This window comes from Balaenoptera musculus, chromosome 3, assembly GCF_009873245.2.
Source record: "Balaenoptera musculus isolate JJ_BM4_2016_0621 chromosome 3, mBalMus1.pri.v3, whole genome shotgun sequence".
Classification (NCBI taxonomy): Eukaryota; Metazoa; Chordata; class Mammalia; order Artiodactyla; family Balaenopteridae; genus Balaenoptera; species Balaenoptera musculus.
Genome location: NC_045787.1, coordinates 94,066,967 through 94,093,699, shown reverse-complemented (window position 1 = coordinate 94,093,699; position 26,733 = coordinate 94,066,967). Strand labels below are relative to the sequence as shown.

At 38.5% G+C, this 26,733-nt stretch overlaps 1 protein-coding gene across 1 annotated transcript in view; it reads right to left on the bottom strand.

The window, feature by feature from the left end:
- Window positions 1-862: 862 nt before the first annotated feature.
- Window positions 863-26,733, bottom strand: part of LVRN (laeverin) — a 79,388-nt gene continuing 53,517 nt past the window's right edge. The window contains exons 7-20 of the mRNA XM_036845484.1: window positions 26,500-26,643; window positions 25,439-25,504; window positions 25,279-25,344; window positions 24,687-24,859; window positions 22,659-22,735; window positions 22,131-22,270; window positions 19,979-20,034; window positions 15,914-16,067; window positions 14,367-14,461; window positions 12,315-12,422; window positions 11,415-11,582; window positions 11,056-11,193; window positions 4,281-4,356; window positions 863-1,691 (exon numbers count right to left, since the gene is read on the bottom strand). Of these exons, the coding sequence (XP_036701379.1) occupies window positions 1,551-1,691; window positions 4,281-4,356; window positions 11,056-11,193; window positions 11,415-11,582; window positions 12,315-12,422; window positions 14,367-14,461; window positions 15,914-16,067; window positions 19,979-20,034; window positions 22,131-22,270; window positions 22,659-22,735; window positions 24,687-24,859; window positions 25,279-25,344; window positions 25,439-25,504; window positions 26,500-26,643 (1,602 nt within the window). The 3' untranslated portion in view covers window positions 863-1,550. The remainder of the gene's footprint in view (window positions 1,692-4,280; window positions 4,357-11,055; window positions 11,194-11,414; window positions 11,583-12,314; window positions 12,423-14,366; window positions 14,462-15,913; window positions 16,068-19,978; window positions 20,035-22,130; window positions 22,271-22,658; window positions 22,736-24,686; window positions 24,860-25,278; window positions 25,345-25,438; window positions 25,505-26,499; window positions 26,644-26,733) is intronic.

The following is a 26,733-nucleotide window of genomic DNA, read 5'->3' as shown; positions in this document are numbered from 1 at the left end:
CAGGAAACAGAGAATGCACGTTGAAGAAAACACAGGAAGATACTGCACACATGACAATTTGAAGACATGGAGACGTTTTATTGCTTATATTTTTAAATTGTTAAATTTAAAGAAAAATCTCTCTGACCTATGGCCCATTGTCAAGTCTGTGCAGGCTGTGCTTTGGTCTGTCCTCATGGCCAAGTCCCATAGCCTCCCATTCCCTCTCAGGGAGTATCTTCTTGTGAAGTGAATATGAAAGTGAACTTCTGTCTTGCATTTTAATTTGTGGGTACATTAACTTACAGAAGAAATAGGAAAAAACCCTTAGATCACATTGCCTTGAGTTTATATGACATATTTAAAGGTTTTTCATTGACATAGTCCTTAATCTTTACAGTACCACTTTGAGGTAGATAGAAGATCTGTAGTTTTACCCCCATTCTGTAAAAACAAAATTAAAATTAAATCAAGAATTAAATGGTATACACACAAAGTCTAGAGTAGGATGATTTGCCTTAGCTGTCCTGATTAAATCAGGGGTAACAAAACTAAGCTAATTCCGTACATTGTGATTGATGAAAATGTTTAAAGTTGTCCAAACTACAAGCAGGTTCAATTTGGCCAAATGAAACCACATTTCAAACTTAATCTGCTGAGTGCAAAGCTATAAAGATTATGCTCTGGTTAATCTTTTAGTTCTATTACTCTTTATCTGACCATTATCCTTTGCGTTGGAGATTAGCCCATAATTGCTATTGTCTGTTGACATCATCATTTTTGCTGCTAAACTTTGGCTGAAAGAGTGTCTGTCCCACAGGTGAATTACAGTCAAGAGCTTCAGGGCAGAGCCTTGCTTTCCATTTGGTCTCCACAACAGCAATCCTACGGGTACTTCATGGATCCTACGATCCCAGGTCTCTTTGTGACACCATAAAGTTAGTAGCCAGCAATGCGTGGCGTGATGCAGCAGGCACTGGGGAGAGAGAAATGGGCAGGAAGAGACACATTTCTTGCCTTTGGGGCACTTAACGTGGCTCACAAAATTGTCTGTTTCTTCTTTTTAAAACTTGCATTTCTTTGGCTTGTCTGTCTTCTAGTGAATATTATTTTTTCTGGTTTCTATTTCTTTACACTGTTGTCTCATTTGCTCATTACTCTTTTAAATATTGAACTAAATAAACCCTAGAGTATTGCAAATCTGTATTTCCCTCAGAAAAGAATGTGCTCATTACCCAATGATGTAATATTCCACTGGCCTTCACAACAGAACAAGCAAAATTTTCTACGGTAAATTTGTTTTGCCAAGGCATTTAAAGTAAATCATGTGGTTTATAGCCCAACATGAAGCAAAATCTTCCCCAGAAATACAGCATTATTGGCAAAATCCTCAACAATCACTGAGCTTCAGGGCCAAACGTGACAAGAGGGGAAGAACAGGACTCTGAGTAGTAAATGTGACTGAAATATGAATAACAAAACGTGTGGTTTTCCAGACTCACAGAATATTGGAAGACAAAACCGTGAGCACATTATAATATGCAAGAGAAGGGCCGAAAGTTGCCACTAAATTATGTGTTTTTCTGTAGCCACGCAGCTATCCTGGCACTTCGCTCCTTGTTTTTCAGATTTTCATTCTTTATTGTCTGTAATTTGGCCTGAACTGTGAGTCTCTGGTGCTCCTCCAACATGTTACTGCAAAACTGCTGCAGCTGAAAGGACAAAGAGACGGTTGGTCCATCAGTGCAATTGAACTTCTCACTTAGGCACAGTAAGACAAAGTTCATGGTAAGTAGGGACATGATCTTGTGAATGGATGATGACAGATGGAATGAGTAGAAATGTCTGTCCCTATATGGTGTGTCCCTGAGGAGACTGTGACTGAGAAAATGTGATGAAGACCACACCTGTCCTGAAGAATCCGATGTAGACTGGAAGCTCCAGGAAGTAGGAACTTTGTTTATTCTATTCAATGCTCTATTCCCCAAGCACGTAGTAGGTGCTCAATAAAGATTTCCAGAATGCATATTGGATATTATACAAGATTTGTAGACAGAGACACAATGAGACCTTTCCTTATTTCAAAAGAAACTTTGCAACTTCCAAAGCTCAAAACTGGTATACAACATCCATGTCTTTACAAATGTTACCCTTTATTTAAGAATATTTATAGTGGATTCATCCATTGGCTAAATTCCTTCATTGAGTCAGGTCAAGCATTCAGTTATGGGAACGTTTGTTGCAATATTACATTCAAGCCAGACAGATCCCAATTGAATAATTGGGATAATAATAATTGAATTGAATAAATCATATTCCAAAAGTCTATTTCTGTGTCATTGGATTATAACTCAGAACACACATTACCATAAAATGATAGTGTACCCTACCAGCTCACAAAAGGTCACATAAACCCTAATGTATTTGAAATTAGGTAGTAATAGGGTTGTCAAGTCTAACTACAATGCAAAAGATAAATAAGGTTCTAGGAAAAAGTAGCTTAAGGGGCCAGGAGCAAACCTCCCGTTCTCTCCCACACCTGGGCATTCCTCCCAGGCAGTGGGAGCCACACACCAGCAGCACTGCCCCCGATCGAGCAGCTGCAGTGGGTGGGAGGGGAGTGTGGGTCTGGGGGACTGTGTGTGTGGGGCTTCACGGGTGCTTGAGAGCACGAGTGAGGACAGGCTCCAGCAGGGTGGAGTAGAAAGACCAGAGCAAGAGATTCGGAGAGTGTATAAAAACTGTGCTGGTGTGGAGGGAAAAGGGATTCATATGACTTTCTTTTCATTTACCTTTTTTTAGTAATTGTTTTCAATATTATCATGTGAACCAATACATTGCAGTAGGACTGTTGGTCATTCACAGCTTGTTGACAAAGATATTCATGGTAGCTAACTCACTTGTTTTCAAAATTACAATAATTTAACTACTGCTCAATCCATTTTTGCATTTTTTTTAATGAACTGTCAGTGATTATAGAATTTTGGAACTTTGGGGACTGCTAAAGTTATACAAACTTCATTCATTCATTCAACAACAACAAAACTACTGGGTTTTGTAGAGATAAAGATGAACAGAGGCACTTTTGAAGATATCAACACAAACTCAGTTTTGATTCTAAGAGCTTTCGTTCCAGGATTTTTGGGTGTGCCCCTCACTCTCTTGTCTGGGGAATCCCTGCTAAATCAGGTCCTGACAGCTCAGCCTCAGGCAAGCCAAAACCCAAACAAAGATCATTCCTTCAGGAATTACCAGTTCTTCCTCTCTCTCTCTCATAGTAACAACTACATAGGATGATTTGGGAGCATGGAGGAGGAGAGGGTGTAAATTAGTTAGTTAAAAACTTCCTAGAGGGACTTCCCTGGTGGCGCAGTGGTTAAGCATCCGCCTGCCAATGCAGGGGACACGGGTTCAATCCCTGGTCCAGGAAGATCCCACATGCCACGGAGCAACTGGGCCCGTGCGCCACAGCTACTGAGCCTGCGCTCTAGAGCCCGTGAGCCACAACCGCTGAAGTCAGCGAGGCACAACTACTGAAGTCCCCGCGCCTAGAGCCCATGCTCTGCAACAAGAGAAGCCACTGCAATGAGAAGCCCGCATGCAGCAACAAAGACCCAATGCAGCCAAAAATAAATAAATAAATTTATTAAAAAAAAAAAATGTCCTAGAATATGTGGTTGGAGCAGGGTCTTAAAGGAAGATTAGGAATTACCCAGCCAAGGACAGGCATGAGGAGGGCACCCCAGACAGAAGGTAGAGTGTTTCTGAAATCTGGGAAATGTGCAACAACATGATAATTTAAGAAATTCTGTTACGTGGTACAGTGTAACTAGAGGAAAAGTGTTCGGGGGCACCTATGCCTCGTATTCTCTGACACTGGTTGGTGAAGTGAAGCTAGGGAGTAACGCGGGGGCCAGATTATGAAGGGCTTCGTGTGCTAATGAAAAGATTTTAAAATTCCTTCTATAAACTATGATGAGCTACTGAAACTTTGGGAGCAGGGCAATGACCGGCAGTGATGTGATGGATGGGATGGAGGGAAGAACAGCCTGCGCCAGGGAGCCCGGCCCATAGTCTACTGCAATAATTCAGGTGAAGTACAACCCTCCATGAACAAGAATGGTCTCTATTTCAAGAGCAAGACAGAATTAAAAGACATTTCCTGCAGTGATAACAGCATCAATGGAGCATAGAATGTAACAATTCAGAAAAGCATATTATTTTTAATTTTAGCAACTCCAAATTACATAAAAAATGGCTTCTAAATTGTCTTTATAATGCACAATATCTATAGTACTTACCTCTAAGATCTGTAAATCCGTACTTATGGTTCTCCCTATTACGTATAACAGAGTAACCAATGATTGCGTTCCATACCTACAAAGCAACAAGATGCTAATCAGGAGTGGAACACGTTTGGCAAGACAAAGCTACAGAGCACATAAATGCTAAGTATACAGCCCCTATGAATTCCTAACTCCCAAATCTAAGCAAAACCATATATGAACTTGTTTAGCTTCATCTTTTCATAGAAAATTCATGCTATAGAAAAGCCTATTAGCACAAAGAAGTAATTATAGTTTAATATTGATTTGTGTAACACATAGTTTTAAAAGTTTCATTTAAATATAAAAAGCTGTTCTTAAAAACAGTAACAACAACTGTTTTTATCTTTCAAAAAGACAGCGGAAAGAAGTGGTTAGAATAGATGTCACATACCCAAATTAAGAAAATTTAAAAGAGAATAGGTAAATACTCAAAGTATACCCCTTAAAAAGTGTAGTTAATATAGAATCAGTTTCAGAAACTCTGACTAAAATACCCTGAAAGCTTATTGAAACTTCTGTATTTGCATATGCTTTTTGGAAAGAGATTCTCAAAATGTTGGCGATCCCTGAGGGCTAAGTACTCTGGCTTTCCTTAAGCTCCCTCAAACAGGTACGGTAACTGAAACTTCCCCTTTAGCTTAGTGACCTTGAATAACTGACAAGAATTGTCTGAAAAACAGCCATGAAATGTTGCTATGGAAAAACAGCAGATACATACCTGCTCAAAGTGTTGCTGTAGTGAAAAAAGTAAAGAAAGACTTTTGGATGCATTAAAAAAGAAAGAAAATTAAAATAAGGTTAATATAATGGCCTGGACAAGAAAGGGTTGAATCAGGATACTGTCTTGATAGTTGATAGTTAATACACACAATTGATTTGCTTCAAAAATGTATACTTGAAATTAAAACTTGTAAGAGTTAACATTGGCATGATATACAGACAAAGGTGAGAGAAAACAGTGCTTTGGTCCTTTTTAAGTTCCCAGCTATAACTTAAGCTGAGTCTGCTTCAGCAAAGTGGAGGATAAGAGACCATCTACATGTAATTCAGGCAACCAAATCTGTTTCTCTGGGGAAAGAAGAAATATTTCTTAGTTCTTCATTTTAGTTGGCCAGGTTTAAAAAGCCTGTGAAATGACTCAAGAAATTTGACAAAATTTGCAAAGAAACTGAGTTCCAGACTTAAAAAAAAGTAGGAAACAAAAGAAAACTACCTACGTTGCTAAATGTGTGATTTTTCTACCACATACAGGAGAAAGGTTACCCCAGAGGCAGGGCTGGGTTTGAAGTTACCTTGGGGCAACTTACAAACTGTAAAAATGGGGAATAACATATAGTTAGAAGCATTGGTATGGAGATTAAATGAGATAATGTACACTGAAGCGCCTATCAGGGTGCCTGGCACACTTCATTCCTTCCTGTTCTTGAAAGTTTCAAGAGGAGATATTTTTGAGACAGATGATTTATCATTCTGCTTGAGAGAGCCATCTCTTTGAAATAGTACTCAACAAAAATATATACATTACAGATAGCTTAGCCCACCAGTAGTCAAAAGTATTAACATGAAGACAGGAGCCAATGTTTGTCAGGATAGTTGCCCTTTCAAGAAATTGATAACATTCAGTGCTAGTCAGCGTGATTTGGGACACTAGTCCATCTCACCTTCCGCTTCTCTCCTTTCTCACATTTGCTCTCCCCTCCCATCCCTTTCCCTGCCGTGTCTGATTTCCTGCAGCATGGAGGCAGCCAGGTAACTCGCCTGACCCAGTGAAAATGGGTCCTCCAGTGCTTGGGCACACCACCCTGATAACATCTGAATTCTCTCAGTTTGTTCCAATTTAACCCTTTCAACTCTATATTCCCCATCATGAAATACAACAGAGTAGAAGTAAAAATGAGTGTAAGTTTCTGCTATATTTAAAAAGGATAACCAACAAGGACCTACTGTATAGCACAGGGAACTCTGCTCAATGTTATGGGGCAGCCTGGATGGGAGGGGGAACCTGGGGAGAATGGATACGTGTATATGTATGGCTGAGTTGCCTTGCTGTGCACCTGAAACTATCACAGCATTGCTAATCGGCGATACTCCAATTTAAAATAAAAAGTTAAAAAAAAAGGGTGTAAGTTTTTCAAGCATAGGACTTTAGCCAGTATCACATATTTGGAGAAGAAATAAGGGGTTTGGTGAAGAAGAGGATAAGATTCGTTTTGGATCGGTTGAGTTTGAAAGTGATGATACCTTGTATTCTATATTCAAATAAAGCTAGGGTATTCCTGTAGGCGGTGAAGCCTGCATCATTTTATGAAAGCCAAAAGCAACATAACAAGCATGAAACAAACATCATTTCTACCACATCCAATAAAAAGTCACAAAAATCCTATTGTTTCGTGTCTATTCACACATTTCTTCATAGGAGCTATGCACAAGTGCAGGTTCATACTGATTTCTCTGGAACCTGAGAGATGTCTTTATGGTTAGTGGAAGCTCCCTCACTGGGATCAGTATCCAAAAGATCACCTCTCATCTAACAATTAACTAAATACCCCACAGCCACCAGTGCAGTGCCCTGCACGTGGGACTGAGAAGCAGGATCAAACCAAAGTTGTTTTACTCAAGCAAGTGTTCCAAAATATATTTTCAGATTAGGCTCCCTGGGAAGAATCTGGGGCCTGGGTAAGGCGAGCAGATGTTCCTGGACTGCTATTGGCAGTGTCTCAACTCTAACGCTTGACCAGCCCTATTGCCTCCTTTCCAGGGCCCTAAGCTCCAGCCAGTTATGACGATCAGTCCCAAGTCGGACTCTCAGCCTGGCCCCCAGGCAATTACTGGTGTCCTCCCTTCCATGTAGAAGGTGAGTTTTTCCACCTGCTTGTTCAAATCCCCCTTCTTCTCTTTGAATCCCTAGAGCACTCTCCATCTGTCCTCTGTCACATTTATTAGAGACCATGTCTTAATCACTTTATAACTCCCAACAACAGCTTGAACTAACTGTGCCTTGGCATAGAAAAACCAGAACTTCTTATTACCAGAAAGAACTTGACAGCTGATCACATACAACATCTTTCATTTTATGCAAGAGGAAACCAAGGCCTAAATGTTAACTAATAGGCCATCAATAAATAAGTGTTGTTCTAGTTAAAGTTCCAGATGAGAGGGTTAGAGAATTTAGTTTCTCATCTGTCTTTCGCTTGGAACAACTGATCTACTGGCAGAATGACACTTTGTTTACATTAGCATAGACAGTACATAGCAGGATTACAGTGACAAGCCGCTGGGCTAGATGCTAGATTTCCTTCTGACGGGCTTCTTGGAGCTTTATGATGCTAACATATACTGTGAATTTGTGGAGGTTAAAATAGACAGTTTCCAAACCGATGGGCTACTGTCGCCTTTGTTCACAGAAGGCTTGTCAGGGTCTCCATGAATAATGCTCAGTGAAACACACTGGAGAAATACCAGTTTCAAAGCTAATTTGCGAGTGATCAGTCACATTATAGCAAATTTAAAATAAATCCTTTTCACTTAAATAACATAAAATTTAATTTGTCATCGCATTTGTTTACTTACACTTTTATACTACCTTTATCATTTTATGAAGACTGGTGACATACAAATATTCATGTCAAATATAATTGTTTAATAAGTGCTAAGTAAATATTCTGATGTACAAAGAATAAGGTAAGCATTCCTGTGCTGTTTTAATGTATATAACATTTTGATTATTAATTTGAACTTTTATTTCCTCTTAACAATCCATATATAGTATTACTGTCTATTCAAAATCATTTGCAAAATTCAGCAAGACTGGTGACTATAAATTGAATCCTAAAAATAAATGTTTTAGATGTAGAAGGCAAATTTATTTGAGTCTCAAAGACTTTTTGTAGCAGAATGTGTAAGAGGAGTGAACTGAGCTTCATTTATCATAAACAGAAAAGGAAAGGCATCTATTTTCTGAGCATGGCATTTTGTTGATAAAAGATAAAAGCATTTAAGCCATGGTTAAAAGTGAATGCGTTTACAATTCTAAGACCTTCTTAGGGATAATGAAATACCTGTTTAGAGTTTGTTTTTTTTTTTAAAGGAAGTCCTTCTAGACTCGTATTTGATACAGTTAAATCATTTAAACAAATTGCTAGACAGTGGACTTTTTAGAGAGCGTTGCAAACATGTTTCTGTTCTCCAACTGCAGAAAAAAGTTCTTCTGAGGAATAAAAATTAAAACACACTTAAATTAAGAGCAATCTTTCCCATGGGTTGCTCAAAGCCATTTGGGGGGCTTAACTAGTTACATGTGCTGTGTATGGTATAGAAAGAGAGGAAAAATAAATTGAGGGGCTGCTTTACCCCTTAGAGCAGTGTTGTCCAGTAGAATTCTCTCGAGGATGGAAACGCACTCTATCTGAGCTGTCCAGTATGGTAGCTACTGGCCACACTGAGCACTTAAAACAAGGCTAGTACAACTGACGAACTGAATTTTTTTTTTTTTTGGCTGTGCCACGAGGCCTATGGGATCTTAGTTCCCCAACCAGGGGTCGAGGATTGAACCTGTGCCCCCTGCAGTGAAAGCGTGGAGTCCTAACCATTGGACCACCAGGGAATTCCCTGAGGAGTTGAAGTTTAAATTTTATTTAATTGTACTTAATTTAAATTTAAATAGCCATATGTTAGCTAGTAGTTACCATATTGAGCAATGCAGGCTTAGATAATGTTTTAATCCAGTGTCAATTGTTTCCATGTTAAACTACACCTGGGTCACCTGGGGTGCTAGAGAAAGGTACAGATTTTGCACCCTATTCTGGCAGATTCTGATTTTCAAGGGGTAGGGTGGGCTTGGGAGTCTTTAGGTGTATGAATCACTCCAGGTAATTACGAAGCTCTGCAACATTAGAAAGTGTCTGGCTTGTGCTTAGGCTGACCCATCTGAGTGTGGATATGGCCCGGGACTGACAGGTACCATGTCACCTTGGGCCACAGCAACAATATGAACAATCCTCAACACGTACAAGTGCACACTAAGTGCCAGGCACTAATAAGCCCTGAGCCTGGGAACTAACTGTGAAGCTGCGTCTTTCTCAGGGCCCGGCAGGGCATCCGAAGGCATGGAGAGTGTGATAGGCTGTGGTGATTACAAGCTGGGCCCTCAGGAAAATCATCACTTATTTTTTAAAGGAGCTGTTCTCTCAGCAGTTTAATTCCAAAATTGCTGCTAGATTGTTCCGCAGGATGCTCTGGAGGAAAACAGTCAGGGACTGTACCTGAAGTGAATGATCTTGGGCAAAATGATCACGGCAGCAAGAGGGCAGACGGCTTCCAGTCCTGGCAAAGCCAGGCATGTCAGCCCAAGAGAGGGCATGGGGGTCAGAGCTTTCGATACAAGCTCCAGGGAGAGAGAACAGAAAGTAACAGACAGCCCTACGAGGCTGGAACCTCTGAAACCTCATGGAACAAGGCGACCTGAGTAAATACTTCTGATGTATACCCAACTCCCAAATTCCCACTGGGAAGTAGGACCTGGGAAGGAGGGCATTACCTTTAATGACTTAAACAAAAATGGAAGACATCATTTACCCCCAAGGTCGTAAGGCTCTCTGAACAATGAACCTAGAATGATAATTTAAAACAAGAGATAAGGACAATTTTCTCAATATGTGAGTACGCTATGCGTGTTCCCCTGATGAGCCAGAAAAACGGTACTGTACAAAAGAGCTTTTATCTACATGTTTAAAATTTCTGATTTAAAAATACATTTTTTGGTGTACTGTAAAGGTGTTCAATACATGTCCGTAAAAGAAAAACATTCCATTATTTTGCTGTATAAGAGAACCATATTCAGATTCTTAAACATTTATATTCTAAATATATCCTCTGTTCCAAAGACCTAAATTTATTTGCAAAAAGTATCTTCCAACTTTACAGCTGTGTATCTACCTGAACTGTTGGCTACTCTGATCTGCTAACTCTTCAGTATGCGAATAGTTGTAGGGCATATTATTCGAGGCTTTTCAGAATGTATGGTTCAGGCTTTCAGAGACTGTGAAGCTGGGGAGATCCTGGCCTGGAGAAGGATGCTGTCAGACCTCCTTGTCTTCCCAGCCCTTCGACCCTCCCCTGAAGCCCCTCAATAAAATGGCTTGATCCACCCTCCCACCCCTCGCAAAACGAACATATGGTTAAGTCATGTTCTAGAAAGAGCAGCTATCGAGGGTATGCTGCCTGACTTGTGCATTTCAACGTCTATTTTACCTGGCAGGCTAAGTAGCAAGCAGATTTAATCTTAAAAGGTGAGAAATATAAAAAGTTTGAGAACATGGAAGCCAGATACACAAAGGGAATCTGACAAAAGGCACAAGCAATATCCAAGCTTATGTAGTAATGAACATTGCTGTTTCTTAAAGATATGGTGATGTACTTCACAAAAGAAATGAATGGATGATGTGCACTCATACCAAAAAACATGACTTGCTCTAATCTGTGTCTCTGAAGACAAGATTCTTAGTGGGCACAGTGGGAAATTGAGGTAGATAAGTCCCCCATGCAAATCTACATTCACACAAAAAGGCAAAACTGAGGATAAGTGACCTTATCTTTCACACAGCTAATTTGTGGTGAGACTAAACGCAGGAAAATTTATCAGTTTTCTAATCAATGCAAAGGACTTTAGTGACCTGACCAGACTAAAGTTGAGCCACTAGCACCAAACCAATGACCTAAATGAAAGAGAGGTCTCACATTTCCTCCTTACCTTTCACTCACAGCTTGCCAATTGTTGATTAAAAAGTCCTTTGCAACGTATCGGCCAACTTCAGAGGCTGCCACAGCTTCAATTATATTTGTTTCATTAAAAGTGAATGGAGATGTAGTGATGGCATACTCCATATATCTGTAAAAGCGCATGTGGCAGAAAATAAATACGTAAACATTATCCCATGGAAAGAGTAAATTTAAATAAATGGAGTTAAAATCCCATATGGTTCTAAGTTACTGAATTATAAGGATGTTTCATATTAATTCTTATATTAGCTTATTTCTATTTTTCTTCCTTTGGTTTATTAGTTGCATTCTTCCACCAAGAACCCTTTCAAGGTAAGTTGTAATAATCACCTGTTAAGTATCCATGGATCTTTACTGCAGCTCATTGCATAAGCAAGTTGAATCCTTTCTTCTTCCTTTGTTTTATTATTGTAGATATTTAACAAAAAATCCCATTCTTTATCATTTCCCAAGGCAATGCCATAACATAAAATCACATTTTTAATCGGATAAGGTATTCTGTAAGGTATAACATGCAATGATAGTTTTCATAGTAGTTAAGTTATATGTTAATCTAGGTTGTCATACATTTAGAAGTATAAATCTAGAAAAAATGTCTGTGATCTCAGATATAAATATCAAAAGTAGGAATCTAGAGAAGCAATTGTGAAAACTCATTCATATTAACATCTTGAGATCGTCAAATTAGTTTAGAAACTAAGGAGTTTTGAGGGAGAAGTAAATTAGAACAGTACAAACAGTGTATGTTGATAACTCCGTTTGGTTTCATATCTTATTATCACATTTTCTAAGAGTCCATCTGAGGTCATATTTTAAAGGTAATATAATAACACCAAAATGACAGAGTGTTGGTCTCAGGTGTCAGTGAGACTGCAAACTTACACAGAAAGAGATGCACTGATGCACTTTTACATATGTGAATAAATAACTATAATGAACAACCTAAATAAGACTCGAAATAAGCACAGGTGCTTATTAGGGAATGCACTGGCAATGAGAGGTCCTGGATGAGAATTCCGTGTATAAATTCTAATCTATTGCTATGCACAGACCTCCATGAGACAATTGTGTGTGTGTTTTTTTAAAGGACATTTGAAAAAAATAGTAAGAGAGAGAGATTATCTAAGTAAAAACAAAATGTTCATTCCCAGAGTAAGAGCATCAAAAGGCAGAGAAATTGTTGGTGCTGAAACAGGACAAAAAGAAGGGCAATTACAATATTACACTTACTCATTCTCTGGATGGTTCATCCAGTTTCTGAAGAGGTCTCTTGACAGCTGAAGACAGTCCTCAAGACCCAACCAACACGCAGTTCCAAAAAGTTTCTCCAGTGATATTCTTGAAGGAAATATCGAAGAAAAACATGTATTTTTCATTACTACATTTATTTTTTCTGCCGCCAAGAATATGTGTTTCATAAAAACATGGGTATTTTAAAACATCCTTCCAATAACATCAGGTTTGTTAAAAAATAGCCTTTGTGGATGGCAACTGTATTTAAGGTTCAGGGAAATATTTGCTGAGAGGCTCTCAGGCACCAAACAAGCTCCAAGACTGGTACTTTTTGAAGATAAGAAATAAATTACTGCCTTCCTTCATCTCCCTCAAACACACACGGGTGTACACACACGTCACATCTGTTATCAATTTATTTTTCCTCCCTTATACAATAACTCCCTTACAGATAAAAAAAAATGACTTTTAAGTATCTGATATAACACACTTAAAAATAAAGGTCTTTCTCTACACATGAGAACAGAGGGGATGGTTTATTTCTCTCCTTCGACAGCGAGCCTCCCCTGGCTTAAGCTTCTGTTTCTTCCTCTGCTCTTCCTGGCTATTAACTGTGTCTCCAGAAAAAGAACGGAGGTTTCTGCTTTGTTTTTGTAGCTGAGCAGAGGTACACATTATGATTGCAAATGAAATAAGTTCAAAAGAACATGGAGAAGAACAATGATAAATCCAAATGAGCGGTGCCTTGAGGTGTTGCAGTTTGGAGTAAGAGGTAAAGGAATTCAAGTGGGTCAGAAGTTTCTGGAAAATGCCAAGAGCCAAATCTCCATTGCTCCACCCTCCCTCCAGTTTCATCCCAGCCTGGCCTGACCTTCTGATAAGCAGAAGTAGAATCTCCAGGGGGGAGACCTTCTGAGAGACAGTTCTGAGCACTCATTTACACATTCACTCCTCTCCCCACCCACCCCAAGCTGGCAGCAGCAAGATGGACTTCTCTGGAAGCACAGTCTAACTCCCTGAGATTGCTCTGAAGAGAACTGGCCCAGGGATGCTACAAAAAGCAGGTCACTTTAGGCCAGTTTAGGAGAGCCAAGGCCATGGCTGGTTAACAAAGGGGCTGCCTGACTGGGCCTTTCTGTTTGCCTATACAACTTGCCTACCCACTTTCCATCGTAGCTCATCCCCACTGTCTTCCATCCATCTGTAAATCCAACCCTATGTTCGTCCATTCACACGCCCTAGCTCTAAAATTTCTCCCCTCTCAGAAGGATGCTCGTGAGAGAGAATAACCACCTTTTGTATTTCTTACTTGTTCTAATTGGTTTCGGCTTGATGTTGACTAGAGCTGTAAATATAATCCCTGTACCATTCATTGTTGGTCACAGATTCCCTCGCTAAATCTGGAAGCCCAGCCTACACACACAAACCTTGTGTCACAGGGAGGCCAGAGGTACTGCAGCCCTGCTTTGCCTTTCACCCCCTTCCCAGAGCAGCATGACAACAGGCGTAGTCCCCTAACCGAACCAATGATGGGGAAATCGTTTGCAATACTTGGTCATGCTCACACACAGATGACTGATACAGTTCACTGTCAACCTCCCTAATCATATCTGCATAATGTTAGAATTTCTGTCTGACATAAATAATGGAATTTTTCCCTCTGTCATCAAGAATATACAGAGGGGATTATTTTCCCCCTGTGTTCTTCCCATACCCTTCAATTTGTTTGTATAGGCTGGTTTTGCTTAGCACAACGCTTCATCAATAGTACCACATACTTAAGATTTCAACCAGTAGCCTAAGATTTGAGAATATCAAGCTATAAATTCCTGTGTGTACTTGTATGTGCTTTGCAGGTAAATTAAGATTCCCAAACTACTATTTCCTATTAGGATACATGTAGCTCACCAATCCCAAATCTACTATTCTCAAATGGCACACAAATCTCTCAGTGAATCATAACTATTAGTATCTTATTTTATGAATCTGGAAGCCTATCCATCAATATGAATTATTTAATTCAATGATCACTGCTCAAAAAGTACTTACAGAGCTAAATAGTCATCCTGCAATGTTGCCACATTTTCACGAATTATAGTTGAATAAGTATTCCATATTGAGATAAGTCTCTTTAACAGATACTTCTATAAACAATAAAGAAAATACACTGTTAGTTCTGCTCACAACACCCAATTTACACTGCTTTTCTCTTTGTCTGAAAAGACATTAACAGAGAGGTGACAGATATTTCTTCAGAAATAATCTTTATTTGTCACTAAATATATAACTTTTTAAACCTCTATAGATTCAGTTTCCTCAAACATAAGCAATATGTAAACAATATGATGTGTGTCAGCACACTGCTTGGCATATAGTAGGAACTCAATAAATATTAACCATTCTTATCATTTACTATCACCCAAACATTTCCAGTTGTCTTTAAAATAGAGAAAAAATGGAGAAATATAAGACAAACTTTCTACCTTGAAACTTCCATGCTTAGTATATATATCTCTAAAAAACCAAGGAATACTGATTTATGCCTTGGACTAATTTAAGCTCTGACTCCAAAATAAAATTTCTTCAATTGAGCTATCGGCTGGTAAATAATAAGATTACAATAGTCATACACTTACCAATACATCCCTCAGAATAAATTAATGTTATTCATTGAAATTTTTAAAAACAAACATTAGCTTTTACTTCTTTACTCAAAACCAGTGATCAGATGTTATCAGTGAGCCACCTCGATCCCACCAACAAGTGCCTTCTCCTATTGGTCGCCATGCCACATTCAAGTACGTTCCCATCAGCACTTTGTACACTAGATAAAAGAAAGTCTGGAACCCCGAAGTGCTTGTGATCTCGCCTTCAGACTGTCCCAGAATCTCACTTGGAATCATCACCGAACACACTTGCTGTTTTGTCTGTGGCCCTTAACTCTCCAAGGGGCTGCTCCCAAACTTTGGCTTTGGTTTTACCTGTGCCATCTTTCTTATGATCACTGTTAAAGATGTAATAACAGAAATTTCCCCTTTTATAGATGTTATTTTCCCCTTTTATAAGGACAAGATGGCATGGTTATTTCTTCATTCATTAACTCTAATTTCCCCATCTCTCTTCCCAATATCAAAAGCAGCTTCAAAATGTTTACTTTTTTGGCATATAACTCTCTGGTTTTAAGTGCCGGCCCTATAAATCAGAGTATATAAATCATGGATATAGAATTGTGAAAAATCACTCTGTTTGACTAACAATCTTTTAGGGAAACAGTTGTTAATAGATACTATCCTTTTTTTTATAAGAAAAAAAAAAGGCATACCATTTCCATCCACTTCTGGTTTCTTAAGACACACTTATACCTCACCAGGAATTAAGAAACTGGCCAAACTTCTCTCATACTCATCTCCTAGACCAGGTCTATGACTAAGGTATTTTCTTCTAAGAGTAAACAACCATTCCTAAGAAAATGAATATATACAGAACAAATAGACTATCATTTTGGGAAAGACTGCTTTCACAGACACTATCTAAAATATGGAAGGAGGAAGACAGAAATTAAAAAAAAAAACCCATCTAACAAAGAATGAAATTACCTTTAATAGTGGATATATATCATGGTTGTTCACATCAGAAACAAGATCCCTGGTCACTAGGTTCACCAAAACTGCATGCCACACTATGATTTCATCTTCTTCAGCAAGGTACTTGGTTAAATCAAGTGCTGTTTCAATCTCTATATAACTGTTTCTGTTTGGTTTAAAAAAAAACCACAGACTCAAAAACTCATATTTGTTCCATGCCTCAGTGCCTGACTTCAATAAGGTATATGAAATCAAGAAGCTAGAGGGTATAAGTCCCATCTCATTGATGAAGTGGAACCCAAGCAATGTGGACAGACCCTCAATTTCAGTTTGTTAGGTTCAAGTGCCCAAATTCTTGGAGGTTGTAGAAAATCCAGGCCAAGTGTTGGGCTGATTGTCAGGCACTAGAATATTTGTGCATTTAGTATACATTCTTAAGAGACTATAATTTCCATTCAACAAGTATTAATTAAAAGTCATTCTCTATCTAATGCTCTGCCAGATACTAGTAGGAACACAAAACAAGTGAATACAAATAGGACACTCCTCTTGCTTACCAGCGAGGAGCTTATTACTTAGTGAAGAGCTGAGACTTGCACATAAGAAGGTGTTAATAAAAGGCCCTAGCAGAGGCAACGAATACAATAAAGTAGCAAAGAAGAAAAATATATGCGTGTGATGCGAGAGGCAGGGAGGCCTTCTGGAGAAGGAACTTGAGAAAAGCAGTGAAGGAAGGGTAGGATTGGAATAAGTAGAGAGATAGAGGAAGGCAGTTTAAAGTGGGAATTAGTGTGATGGGCAAGAAGATAAAGTGGGAATTAGTGTGATGGGCAGACCAAGTTAACCGAGGCAGGGACTTTCTTTTATGTGTAGTGAGAGATGGGGGTTAATAGGTAAGGTGAATCAAAAGTGTGGAGAGCCTTGAGTATCAGGATGAAGAGTTTACATGTGGTGGGAAGGTGTTTAAACAACCGGGGTAACATCATGAAATCAATGCCTTAAAATTTTGTTGCAACTGTGCTGCAGAAAACAGAATGGAATTCTAATATAAATAGAATTCTAAAGGACTAAAGGCTGGAAGCTAATGCAATAGGCTAGGCAAAGGGTGATGAAAGCTTGGCTTAGCATGGAAGCAGTGAAGGTGGTAAGTGAGGTGAGAATCCAAAAGACATTCCCCAGAACCCCAGAATGAATAGATAAGACATGATGACTTGATGGGAGATGGAGAGAGAGAGAGCAGTCAACGATATCTCTGATGTTTCAAGTGTGGGGATGGGAAAAGTAGTAGTAGCTTCGACAGACAGAGAGAAATTGATAGCAGGAGCAATTTAGAGACAGAAATAAAGTTCAATGTTTAAGGTACTGAATTTAAATGACCACAGGATAAACAGAAGACAGGAGGAGACAAATAGACATCTAGATTTAGAAGTCATCAACATATCCTTTCATAAACATTTATTGCGTACCATATATCTGCTAGGCACTGTACATGTACATAATAAAATGATCACTGAAACCATCAGAAGGCATGAATTATCCAGAGGAAAGATAGAAGAAAGTAACATAATCATGATTGGTCTTAAGGATGCTCACGGCAGCAGGAAAAAGAGAAGTCAGATGCTGGAGGAAAGCTAGGTTTGCATATTGGAGCCCCAGGAAGTCAAAAGAGAAGTTTGCAGGAGGATGTGGTTAACAGTATAAAGTCATGATAATCTTAGAGAAATGTTTCAGCAAAGTAGTGGGCGGGGAAATGTGCTGTACATCACATGGGGAAAAGTAGTAAAAAAACGAGGGATAAAACATGCAGACCTTCATTCAAGAAATACAACAGGCCAAAGAAAGAGAGAACACACTGCATCATTTATTATGTGTACTCCTTAATTTTACTGTCTGGAATTTAAGTTCTGAACATACATTCATTTTCCTGGTTAGAAACTTATCAGCAGATCTTATATTGAGTAAATCCAATATAAATGAAATCAATAATTCTGTATTACACTAAAATTCAGGCTCATTAAAATTATACCTACAGTCATCATTTTTGGGTAACAAAAATCACTTCAAAATCTTAATTGATAGTCTATTTATTTCCAGAAACTTTTTTTTTTTTTGGATACATCAATTACTTTATTTCCTTAACTTCCAGTATCTTAGAAAAATATGATCACATCTTCTACAATCTTCCTAAATTTATCCATTTTAACATTTAACAGTCTTTACAAATGCAAGTCTGAATCACTTGTATTTTACCTAAGCTTTTACTCTTGATTGAGATTTTAAAAATAATGATTCTTATACATTTTGCAGTAATCCTATAAATATTTAAACACTATTACTTTTTTCTATTTACATCATCTCTACTGCATCCTTCTAAAGGTTTTCCTTCAAGGGCTTCCTTTTTTTTTTCTTCTCATGGAAAGGCATTTTATTTTATTTATTTATTTTTACAAATTTATTTATTTTATTTTTGGCTGTGTTGGGTCTTCATTGCTGCGCGCAGGCTTTCTCTAGTTGTGGCGAGTGGGGGCTACTCTTCCTTGTGTTGTGCGGGCTTCTCATTGCGGTGGCTTCTCTTGTTGCGGAGCACAGGCTCTAGGTGTGCGGGATCAGTAATTGTGGCACATGGGCTCAGTAGTTGTGGCTCGAGGGCTCTAGAGCGCAGGCTCAGCAGCTGTGGCGCACGGGCTTAGTTGCTCCGCGGCATGTGGGATCTTCCCGGCCCAGGATCGAACCCGTGTCCCCTGCATTGGCAGGCGGATTCTCAACCACTGCATCACCAGGGAAGTCCCAGGTGTTTCATTTTAAATACAGCAGTATGTACATGTCAATCCCAAACTCCCAATCTATCCCCCCCATCCTCTTCCCCTCAGGGCTTCCTTTTAAAACATTGAATTTTCTTTGCTGCTCCTTTAAGAGTCTTTCAAAATTTCTCCATAATCAGTTTAAACCTTATTATACCAAAGCTAATTTGATTGAAAATATACGATTTTCATATAATTAACTACCAAGTTTTGACTTGAGAAAGAACATATTCCTTCTTGTCAAATTGTTGTAAAAAACATTGTTTTCTGTGGCTTTCATTTCTAATAGTAGTGGATGTTATTGCTCTTATCCTGATAATGACTTTTTTTTTTTAATTTATTTTATTTTATTTTTGACTGTGTTGGGTCTTCGGTTCGTGCGAGGGCTTTCTCCAGTTGCGGCAAGCGGGGGCCACTCTTCATCGCGGTGCGGGGACCGCTCTTCATCGCGGTGCGCGGGCCTTTCACTATCGCGGCCCCTCCCGTTGCGGGGCACAGGCTCCAGACGCGCAGGCTCAGTAGCTGTGGCTCACAGGCCCAGCTGCTCCGCGGCATGTGGGATCTTCCCAAACCAGGGCTCGAACCCGCGTCCCCTGCACTAGCAGGCAGACTCTCAACCACTGCGCCACCAGGGAAGCCCATGACTTTTTTGAATTGCCTTTTTTTCTAATTTTTTTATTGTTGCAAAATACACATAACATTTGTCTTCTTAACCGTTTTAAAGTGTATGGTTCGCTAGTATTAAATACATTCATACGTATAACTGATGCACTTTGCTGTACAGCAGAAACTAACACAACCTTGTAAATCAACTGTACACCAATAAAAATTTTTTAAAAATACATTCATGATGTTGTGCAACCATCATCACTATCCATCTCCATAATTCTTTTCATCTTGTGAAACTGAAACTCTATACCCATTAAACAATATCTCCCCATTCCCCCCTCCCACCCTCCTGCACCAGCCCTTGGCAACCACCAGTCTTTCTGTCTCTCTGATTCTAAGTACCTCATGTAAATGGAAACATACAGTATTTGTCTTTCTGTGACTGGCTTATTTCACGTAGCTTAATGTCCTCAACGTTCATCCATGTTGTTGCATATTCTAGCAACTTTTATATCATAAATTCCACAATAACCACAGAATTTGATCCTAATCTTAATAAGTTAGGGCCTGTGTATACTAAAGAACCAAGTTCATAGTGATGAGGTTATTATTTTTATAAATTTCTCAAGGTACACGCTAAAATGATGAAAGAAGAAAATATACTCACTTAGACAAGGAAAAGGCATCATCAACCAACTGAAGTCTGTGAATAACAGGAATAGCCTGCAAAGGAGATCCAAAAATGTTCAGGAAAAGATGAGAACATTGTTAGTGAAAAAATCATGTTCAAAATAATAACAACATTTAAAGATCATTGCTGCTTACAAAGCACTTTCATGTGAATTATGTACAGAGAAATGATCATTTCTAAGGATAGTCCCCATAATTTATTCATTATACATCTGCTTCTGATAAGTGATCCCTCTGGACATCAATCATAAGGCTTAAATATGGCTGAGAGTTTTGCCAAAATACTCTGTGAGAAACAGCATGTTAAAAAATAAAATAGGAAGCCAAGTTTAAAGGGCCTCTCCAAAACAGAAAGTATACATTAAATTGTATCACAATGTCCAAATTGTTGTCAGGGGACTTTTTGGCATAGGAAGCCTTAAAGAATATTATTTAGCACTATTTTGGCAATAGTGAGGTACTCTTTTTCAATGGTATCTCTCTTCTCAAGAGTTTACTAATTTGACACAATACCACCAACAGAGCCCTTTGAATCATGAAAAGGCAGGAGTCAACTGCCAACCTAACTCCTCAGGCTTCGGTTTGAGCTCCCTGGCGTTGTTAGGCCACAGGTCTCTGTCTCAGCTTGTGTCCTAAGGGTGCCCAAAGTTTCCTACAGCAGTCCTTCAATACCCCCCCAGTATGTTCATATATGTGGTTCCAGAAAATATATCTTCACAACATCCCTTTAAGCATCTGAACAAGCCAAGCTTAATTCTCTCCTTTGTTGTAGTCGCATATCTTTTCTGGCAGTAATAATAACACTTACATTTTCTAGATTAATATTAATAATAGAAATGTTTTATTTGCTCAGCAATTATGTTGTAGGAATAATTGACCCCAGTTTTTCAATAAGTAAATCTACACGGGTTTCAAGAAATCATAGCTATAATGGCATGACCTAGTGCTTCCATGGCTAAGACTGCCCTTAGAAATTAAAAAGAATTTAGCTACTCTGAAAAAGATTTTTTAATAAAGTATTATTATAACTGTTTTTTGTACCTTTATTCAAAAGACCAATGATAATTTTTTTAAATTACTGATCATGTTCTGAATGCCCAAATTGTATCAGGCCTCTGTTAAACATAATACACACATCACCTTATTTAATCTTCATGACAACCCTTTAAGGTCTATTACACCCATTATTATACTGATAAGGAACCCAAGACATCACTGGGCAAACAAGAGGCCCAAGGTCACACATCTGGTAAATGATGAACAAAAATATGAACACAAGTCTACCTCACCCAGAACCCGAGCTCTGGACCAGTATGCTGTGCACTGCCTCTCCTGCCAGAGAGGCTGCTGTGTGACTCACAGAACTTTCGAAGAGAGAGACACCTAAGATATCTTTTAGTTCAACTCTCTAGTTTTATGAATAGAGACTAAATGAACAGCCCAAGATTTCACAGCAGAGCCAACTCTATAGACCTCTAAGCCAGCATCCATCTCCACCAATGGAGATTTGGTTTAATTCAACCAATTAAAATCTGACTGATAAGAGCTAGCCAATGTTTTAATATTTCTATATTGCATAATAATTTACAGTTGTTTTACAACTTAAAGCAATATTGGATTATTACTGATACCTTGTGAATTAAATTCTCTCCTTTGAGGGAGGGTGAAAATACAGTTTTTAGAAAATTAACATTTTCTAGCATATACGTACTGGCACCTATTATGGGCTTTGAAATTTTAAGTATATGTTTACTTACATCATCTCTAATCCTCGTAAGGAATAAGAAAGATATGATATTATTCCCATTTTAAAGTGAAGAAATTGAAGCAGAACATTTAACTTGCCTAAGATCACAAAGTTAATGGTTAATAGGAAATTCTTCTGATTTTTTTACCTAGAAAGGTAAAATTATTGTGGAAAAGTGAGATTAATGTTCAAAAACACGATGCATTCAACCAAAACCTCTCCCTTCTAAGAATAAGAAAAAAAAATCCAGTATGCCTTGGGGTGAGGGTTGGCAACAGGGGTCAGTTTCCCACCAGACAGGTTAATGAAAGCTCAACCTCTAAAGGCTAGAGAGTGCAATATTAATGATATTTAATAAAAGGTGTAAAACAAATAACCTTACCTTAGGATCTTTTTCAAGCTGTTGATTTAATTTCTTCCAACCAAATTTATCATAGTTAACTCTATAATATCCAGTCATATTCAAATTTAAAATCACCCAGTCATGATCAGAATCTGAAACCTGCATTTCAGGGAATACTTCTACAAAGAAACAGGTGAAAAGTTTGAAATGGTACATTTTAAAAATATTTTACTACATGTCTGTACTACACCCTCTTAATTCTAAACAATAAGTCCAATAAAACAAAAAGTAAAGATATTGTAAAATATGTATTGATCTTACCACATAATTATATTTTTTCACATATAATGGCTTTTGATTAGAAACTTTTCTTTAAAGCTCTATGTTCAACAAGAATGATACAATATTTTAGTTTTAAACAAGATAGCTTTTCAAAAGATAGACATTTCAACATTTTAGTCTCTGCCTTTATATATATATATATATGTTTACACACACATATATATACATACACGTATATATATTTGCATATATATGTGAAGATATTTTTAAAAATTTGTTACTTACTGCTGCTTTTATCTAGCCAGACTAAAGACTGTGTAGTTCCATTTTTTATCCAAAGAATAGGTACAATCCACGTGTCACTTTTTGGAAAAAAATTAAAAATTCAGTTAATGTTCACACATAAGAATATCAGCTCTGAGCCAATATTAAATAAGATGATAAAATAACAGAACTCAAATTCTTTGGTCATTCCCTGTGGATATGCAGGATTTTGCTCTTAGAATTATTCACTGTTGTTTCACAAGTCAGTTTTGCTTTGGCTATTTGTTTACTCTCTTGTTGTGTCTTATAGATTTGCTTCTTTTTATAACTTAAGGTAGCTACTAAGACTCTCCTGTATTTGAAATTTTCAAGGCCTGTTTATATTAAATTACAGCCACCTGGCCTTACTCAGGGGTCATTCAAATGCTACAGACAGACCCAAAGCTATCTGTGCCAAGAGAGTTGAATAATCAGTTAAGAAGAAAATGCTTGACAAACATTTCAAAATGCTTCTCCACCTCAAGTTTTCTCCTTGTCTGAAAAGTGTTCAACAAAAATAAGCCAGATTACTCATATTAACTGAATGCTGGCATTCTTCCCACATTGATGGACATGACATGGTTGAAGTCGCTGACCACAGGGAGGACATTAGTCATCTGAAGAGACACACTACTTGGAATTTGGGCAATATTTCCAATCTTGCTCAAACGCTCACAAGTCTGGTTTCTCAGACTTTGAACTGAGGGTCTCTGCTTATGTGATAGCTAAGGCCACCTCTTCTCACAAGTCATGAAATATCACAGGGAGAAGGGGATTGCAGGTCTCCTGTTCCCTCCCCTGGGGTTTTAAAGAAAGAGTAGGACAACTTGAAAATTTTGGTGGTGATATATGAAAATTAATTACTCATTTGTGCAGATACTTAATATAATGAGATCTGAGGATCAAAACTTTTATCAAAAACAGGTGGAAGGGCTTCCCTGGTGGCGCAGTGGTTAAGAATCCACCTGCCAACGCAGGGGACACAGGTTTGAGCCCTGGTCCAGGAAGATCCCCCATGCCGTGGAACAACTAAGCCGTGCGCCACAACTACTCAGCCTGCGCTCTAGAGCCTGTGAGCCACAGCTACGGAGCCCACATGCCACAACTACTGAAGCCCACGAGCCTAGAGCCTGAGCTCTGCAACAAGAGAAGCCACATCAATGAGAAGCCCGCATACTGCAACAAAGAGTAGCCCCCTCTCACCAAAACTAGAGAAAGCCCACGTGCAGCAACAAAGACCCAACACAGCCAAAAATAAATAAATAAATGTATTTTTTTAAAAAAGTTGAAAATTATCTAACAAGAAAGAGGAGGAAAGGGAAGGAGAAAGTGATGAATGTTAAGCCACTTTATATTTATTATTCCATTTCACTTCTACAACAATCCCCTGGGATATATGTTATTACATTTACTTTATAGATAAGGCAACTGAAACTCAGAGATTTTGAATAAGACTTACCTAAGGTTTGAATTTGGGATCTATAATTCTAACATTTTAGGTATGGCTACAGAAGCACAGATAAGTGCATGGGCAGACATGCACAGAATTATTCCTCAAGGATACAGTCACCATTCAGTTCCGTTTCTAGGGAAGGGAAGACAACATTGCAACAGGATCCCCTTTCTTCTTAACTGACAGGAGGCATTTCAGGCTCTATTTTATTGCCTTTCACACAGAATTCCGACTAATTCATGACTTCTGTCTAAAGGACAGAAGAGAATGCATAACACCCAAAGCTTTGGTCATGGGTGTGGCCCTATATCCCAGGGGAGGGGCACTGCTTGAATCCCTAAATGAAGGTCTCTGGCCTTGCTCAGCACATGAGGGGCTCTGCCCCATCCTAGCACGCCAGCGACATCCTGCATGGAGCACTCAGTCACCATCCCAGAATCACCTCATGGAAAGGTGTGTATCCAGCAGGGGTTATGCTGCCTCACCCACAGGCTGGTTTCCATTTGATCAGAGTTCAATCCCAGGGAAGGTGAAGACAGAGGAGTAAATCTACCTACCTGTGGGTTAGAAGGGTCTGATTTTTAACCTTTCCAAGATAAAATGGCTCCTGTTTCATGACGCCAGTAGATACATTTAAGGTGATAACTGGAAAACCACTCTGGTGTGTCCAACTGTCCATGATGCTTTTTACTGTTGCTGGCAAAAGAATTTTACTCTGGTCATCTATGGCCTGTTTTAAAAAAATCATCACAAAAGCAGATATTTATCATCAAAATCTTTTGAGGTAGCAATCTCCTAAAAGAAACTACATAGCTATTCTCTTCCTCATTTATATAGTACAATAATTCCCAGTGGGTGATATTCTGGACCAAATTTAATTCTGTTCAACTCTCTATATATGAATGGTTCCTTAGTTCATTCATTCACTCATTCATTCATTCACTGAACACATTTTTAATGGATCTAACATATGCAGGCTCTCTTCTGGGCATTGGGAATATAGTGGTGAAGACTAAAGAAGCAACCCCTGACTTAAAGGAGTGTCACAAACAAGGAAAGATGGTTTTCCTGTGGCATCACCATACACATATGGCCTCCCGATCTTACAAAACAACTCAGCAAAAACATGGCAGGAAATGAGAGAATTACCATTTGAAAGTGCCTCCATAGATCATCTTGCTCAGCATTTGAGTAAGAAAATGTCTCCAAATATGACTGTTAAAATAGAAAAGTTAAGGTTAAGATAAATAACATGCCAAAGCAATTTATATTTACTATTTTCCAGGTAAAAACAATTTTGTAAACTCACCTTAAGTGCGCTGATAAATATTTTCTCATTCAAGAAACTAGAAAGCATCCGGGCCAGAGACGCTCCCTAAGACATAAAAAGCTGTCCATTATTTAAACAAATTTCGGTATCTAAATATTGACGCATTCCATTCTGATAAGCAAGATTCTGGGCTGTGCTCCTTTTTGCATTGCGCACTTTAGTTGAATGTCTGGGTTATCCCCAAATGTGCTAATAAAATAGGAGATTGTCACTAATTAATAGGTAAAAGATGAGAAAATGTCCTACATATAAAGAGTTCAGGGCCCAGAATAGTTTTTAAACTGAGATATTCATACGGCAAGTGTAAAGAAAAAAATGTTGCCTGCCATTCCAGTTCTACAAGGATCAGCCATTAGCCACTGCAGATGCCCACTGAGAGGGCACCCTGGGGGGAATTCAGGATGGAGAAAAACAGGAAGCATTCTGTGCTTTGAATATACTGGCCTCTAGATAGTTAAGATGCATGTGTAAGGAAAAATTTCAATGACCCCAGAGTCTTACATTTTTCCATGTACAGAAAAGCACTAAAATTGTTAACTTGAGATGTCTGTCCCTTGTGACTAGCAGTAATCTTTTTATGCTTGACTGCATGTTTTTCCCAGCAAAAAAGTTCAGATATACCCTGGCCCCTCCCTTACCTCTTTGGAGTAGTTTCTCAGAGCACTCTGAGAGGCTGTCTCCTGGGCTATAGTCCTCAGTAAGATTCCTGAATAAAACTTAACTCACAACTTTTACGTTGTGTGTTCTTCTTTCAGTCGATACAAGAACAAATTTCCACCAAGCAGATGGGTTCACCTTAAAAGTAGCAAGCTAAGTCTCTATTAATAAAGGTAGATGATACTGAGCACCTATCGTAGTTGATTAATCTTTACTAGATAAGAATTGATCTAACCACATTTTCTGAAATCCATCTACTGAATAATATTAAGGTTTTTGTACCAAAGTTGTGTAGTAGTACATTAGTCTAGGACCCTTAGAATCCATTTTATGTAGCTTTCTGCAAGAGTGCAGAACAAATGTAAATGTGTAACTGATTTTACCTTGTTGTAAGTAAATAGGTCAAAGAGCTCATTTATTTCATTGGTTTCTGTGAAATTTTCCACCTTCATGGAGACGGCTCTAGATACCAGGGCATGATCTTCTCTGAGGACACCATGTAAAATGTTAGAAAAAAAGATCTCATTCTAAAAGGAAAACATTGAGCCACGTTAACTTCTGAGGTGTCACAGAAACACCAAGTTCAATGTTCCTAAAATACTTTCAAAAACTAACAC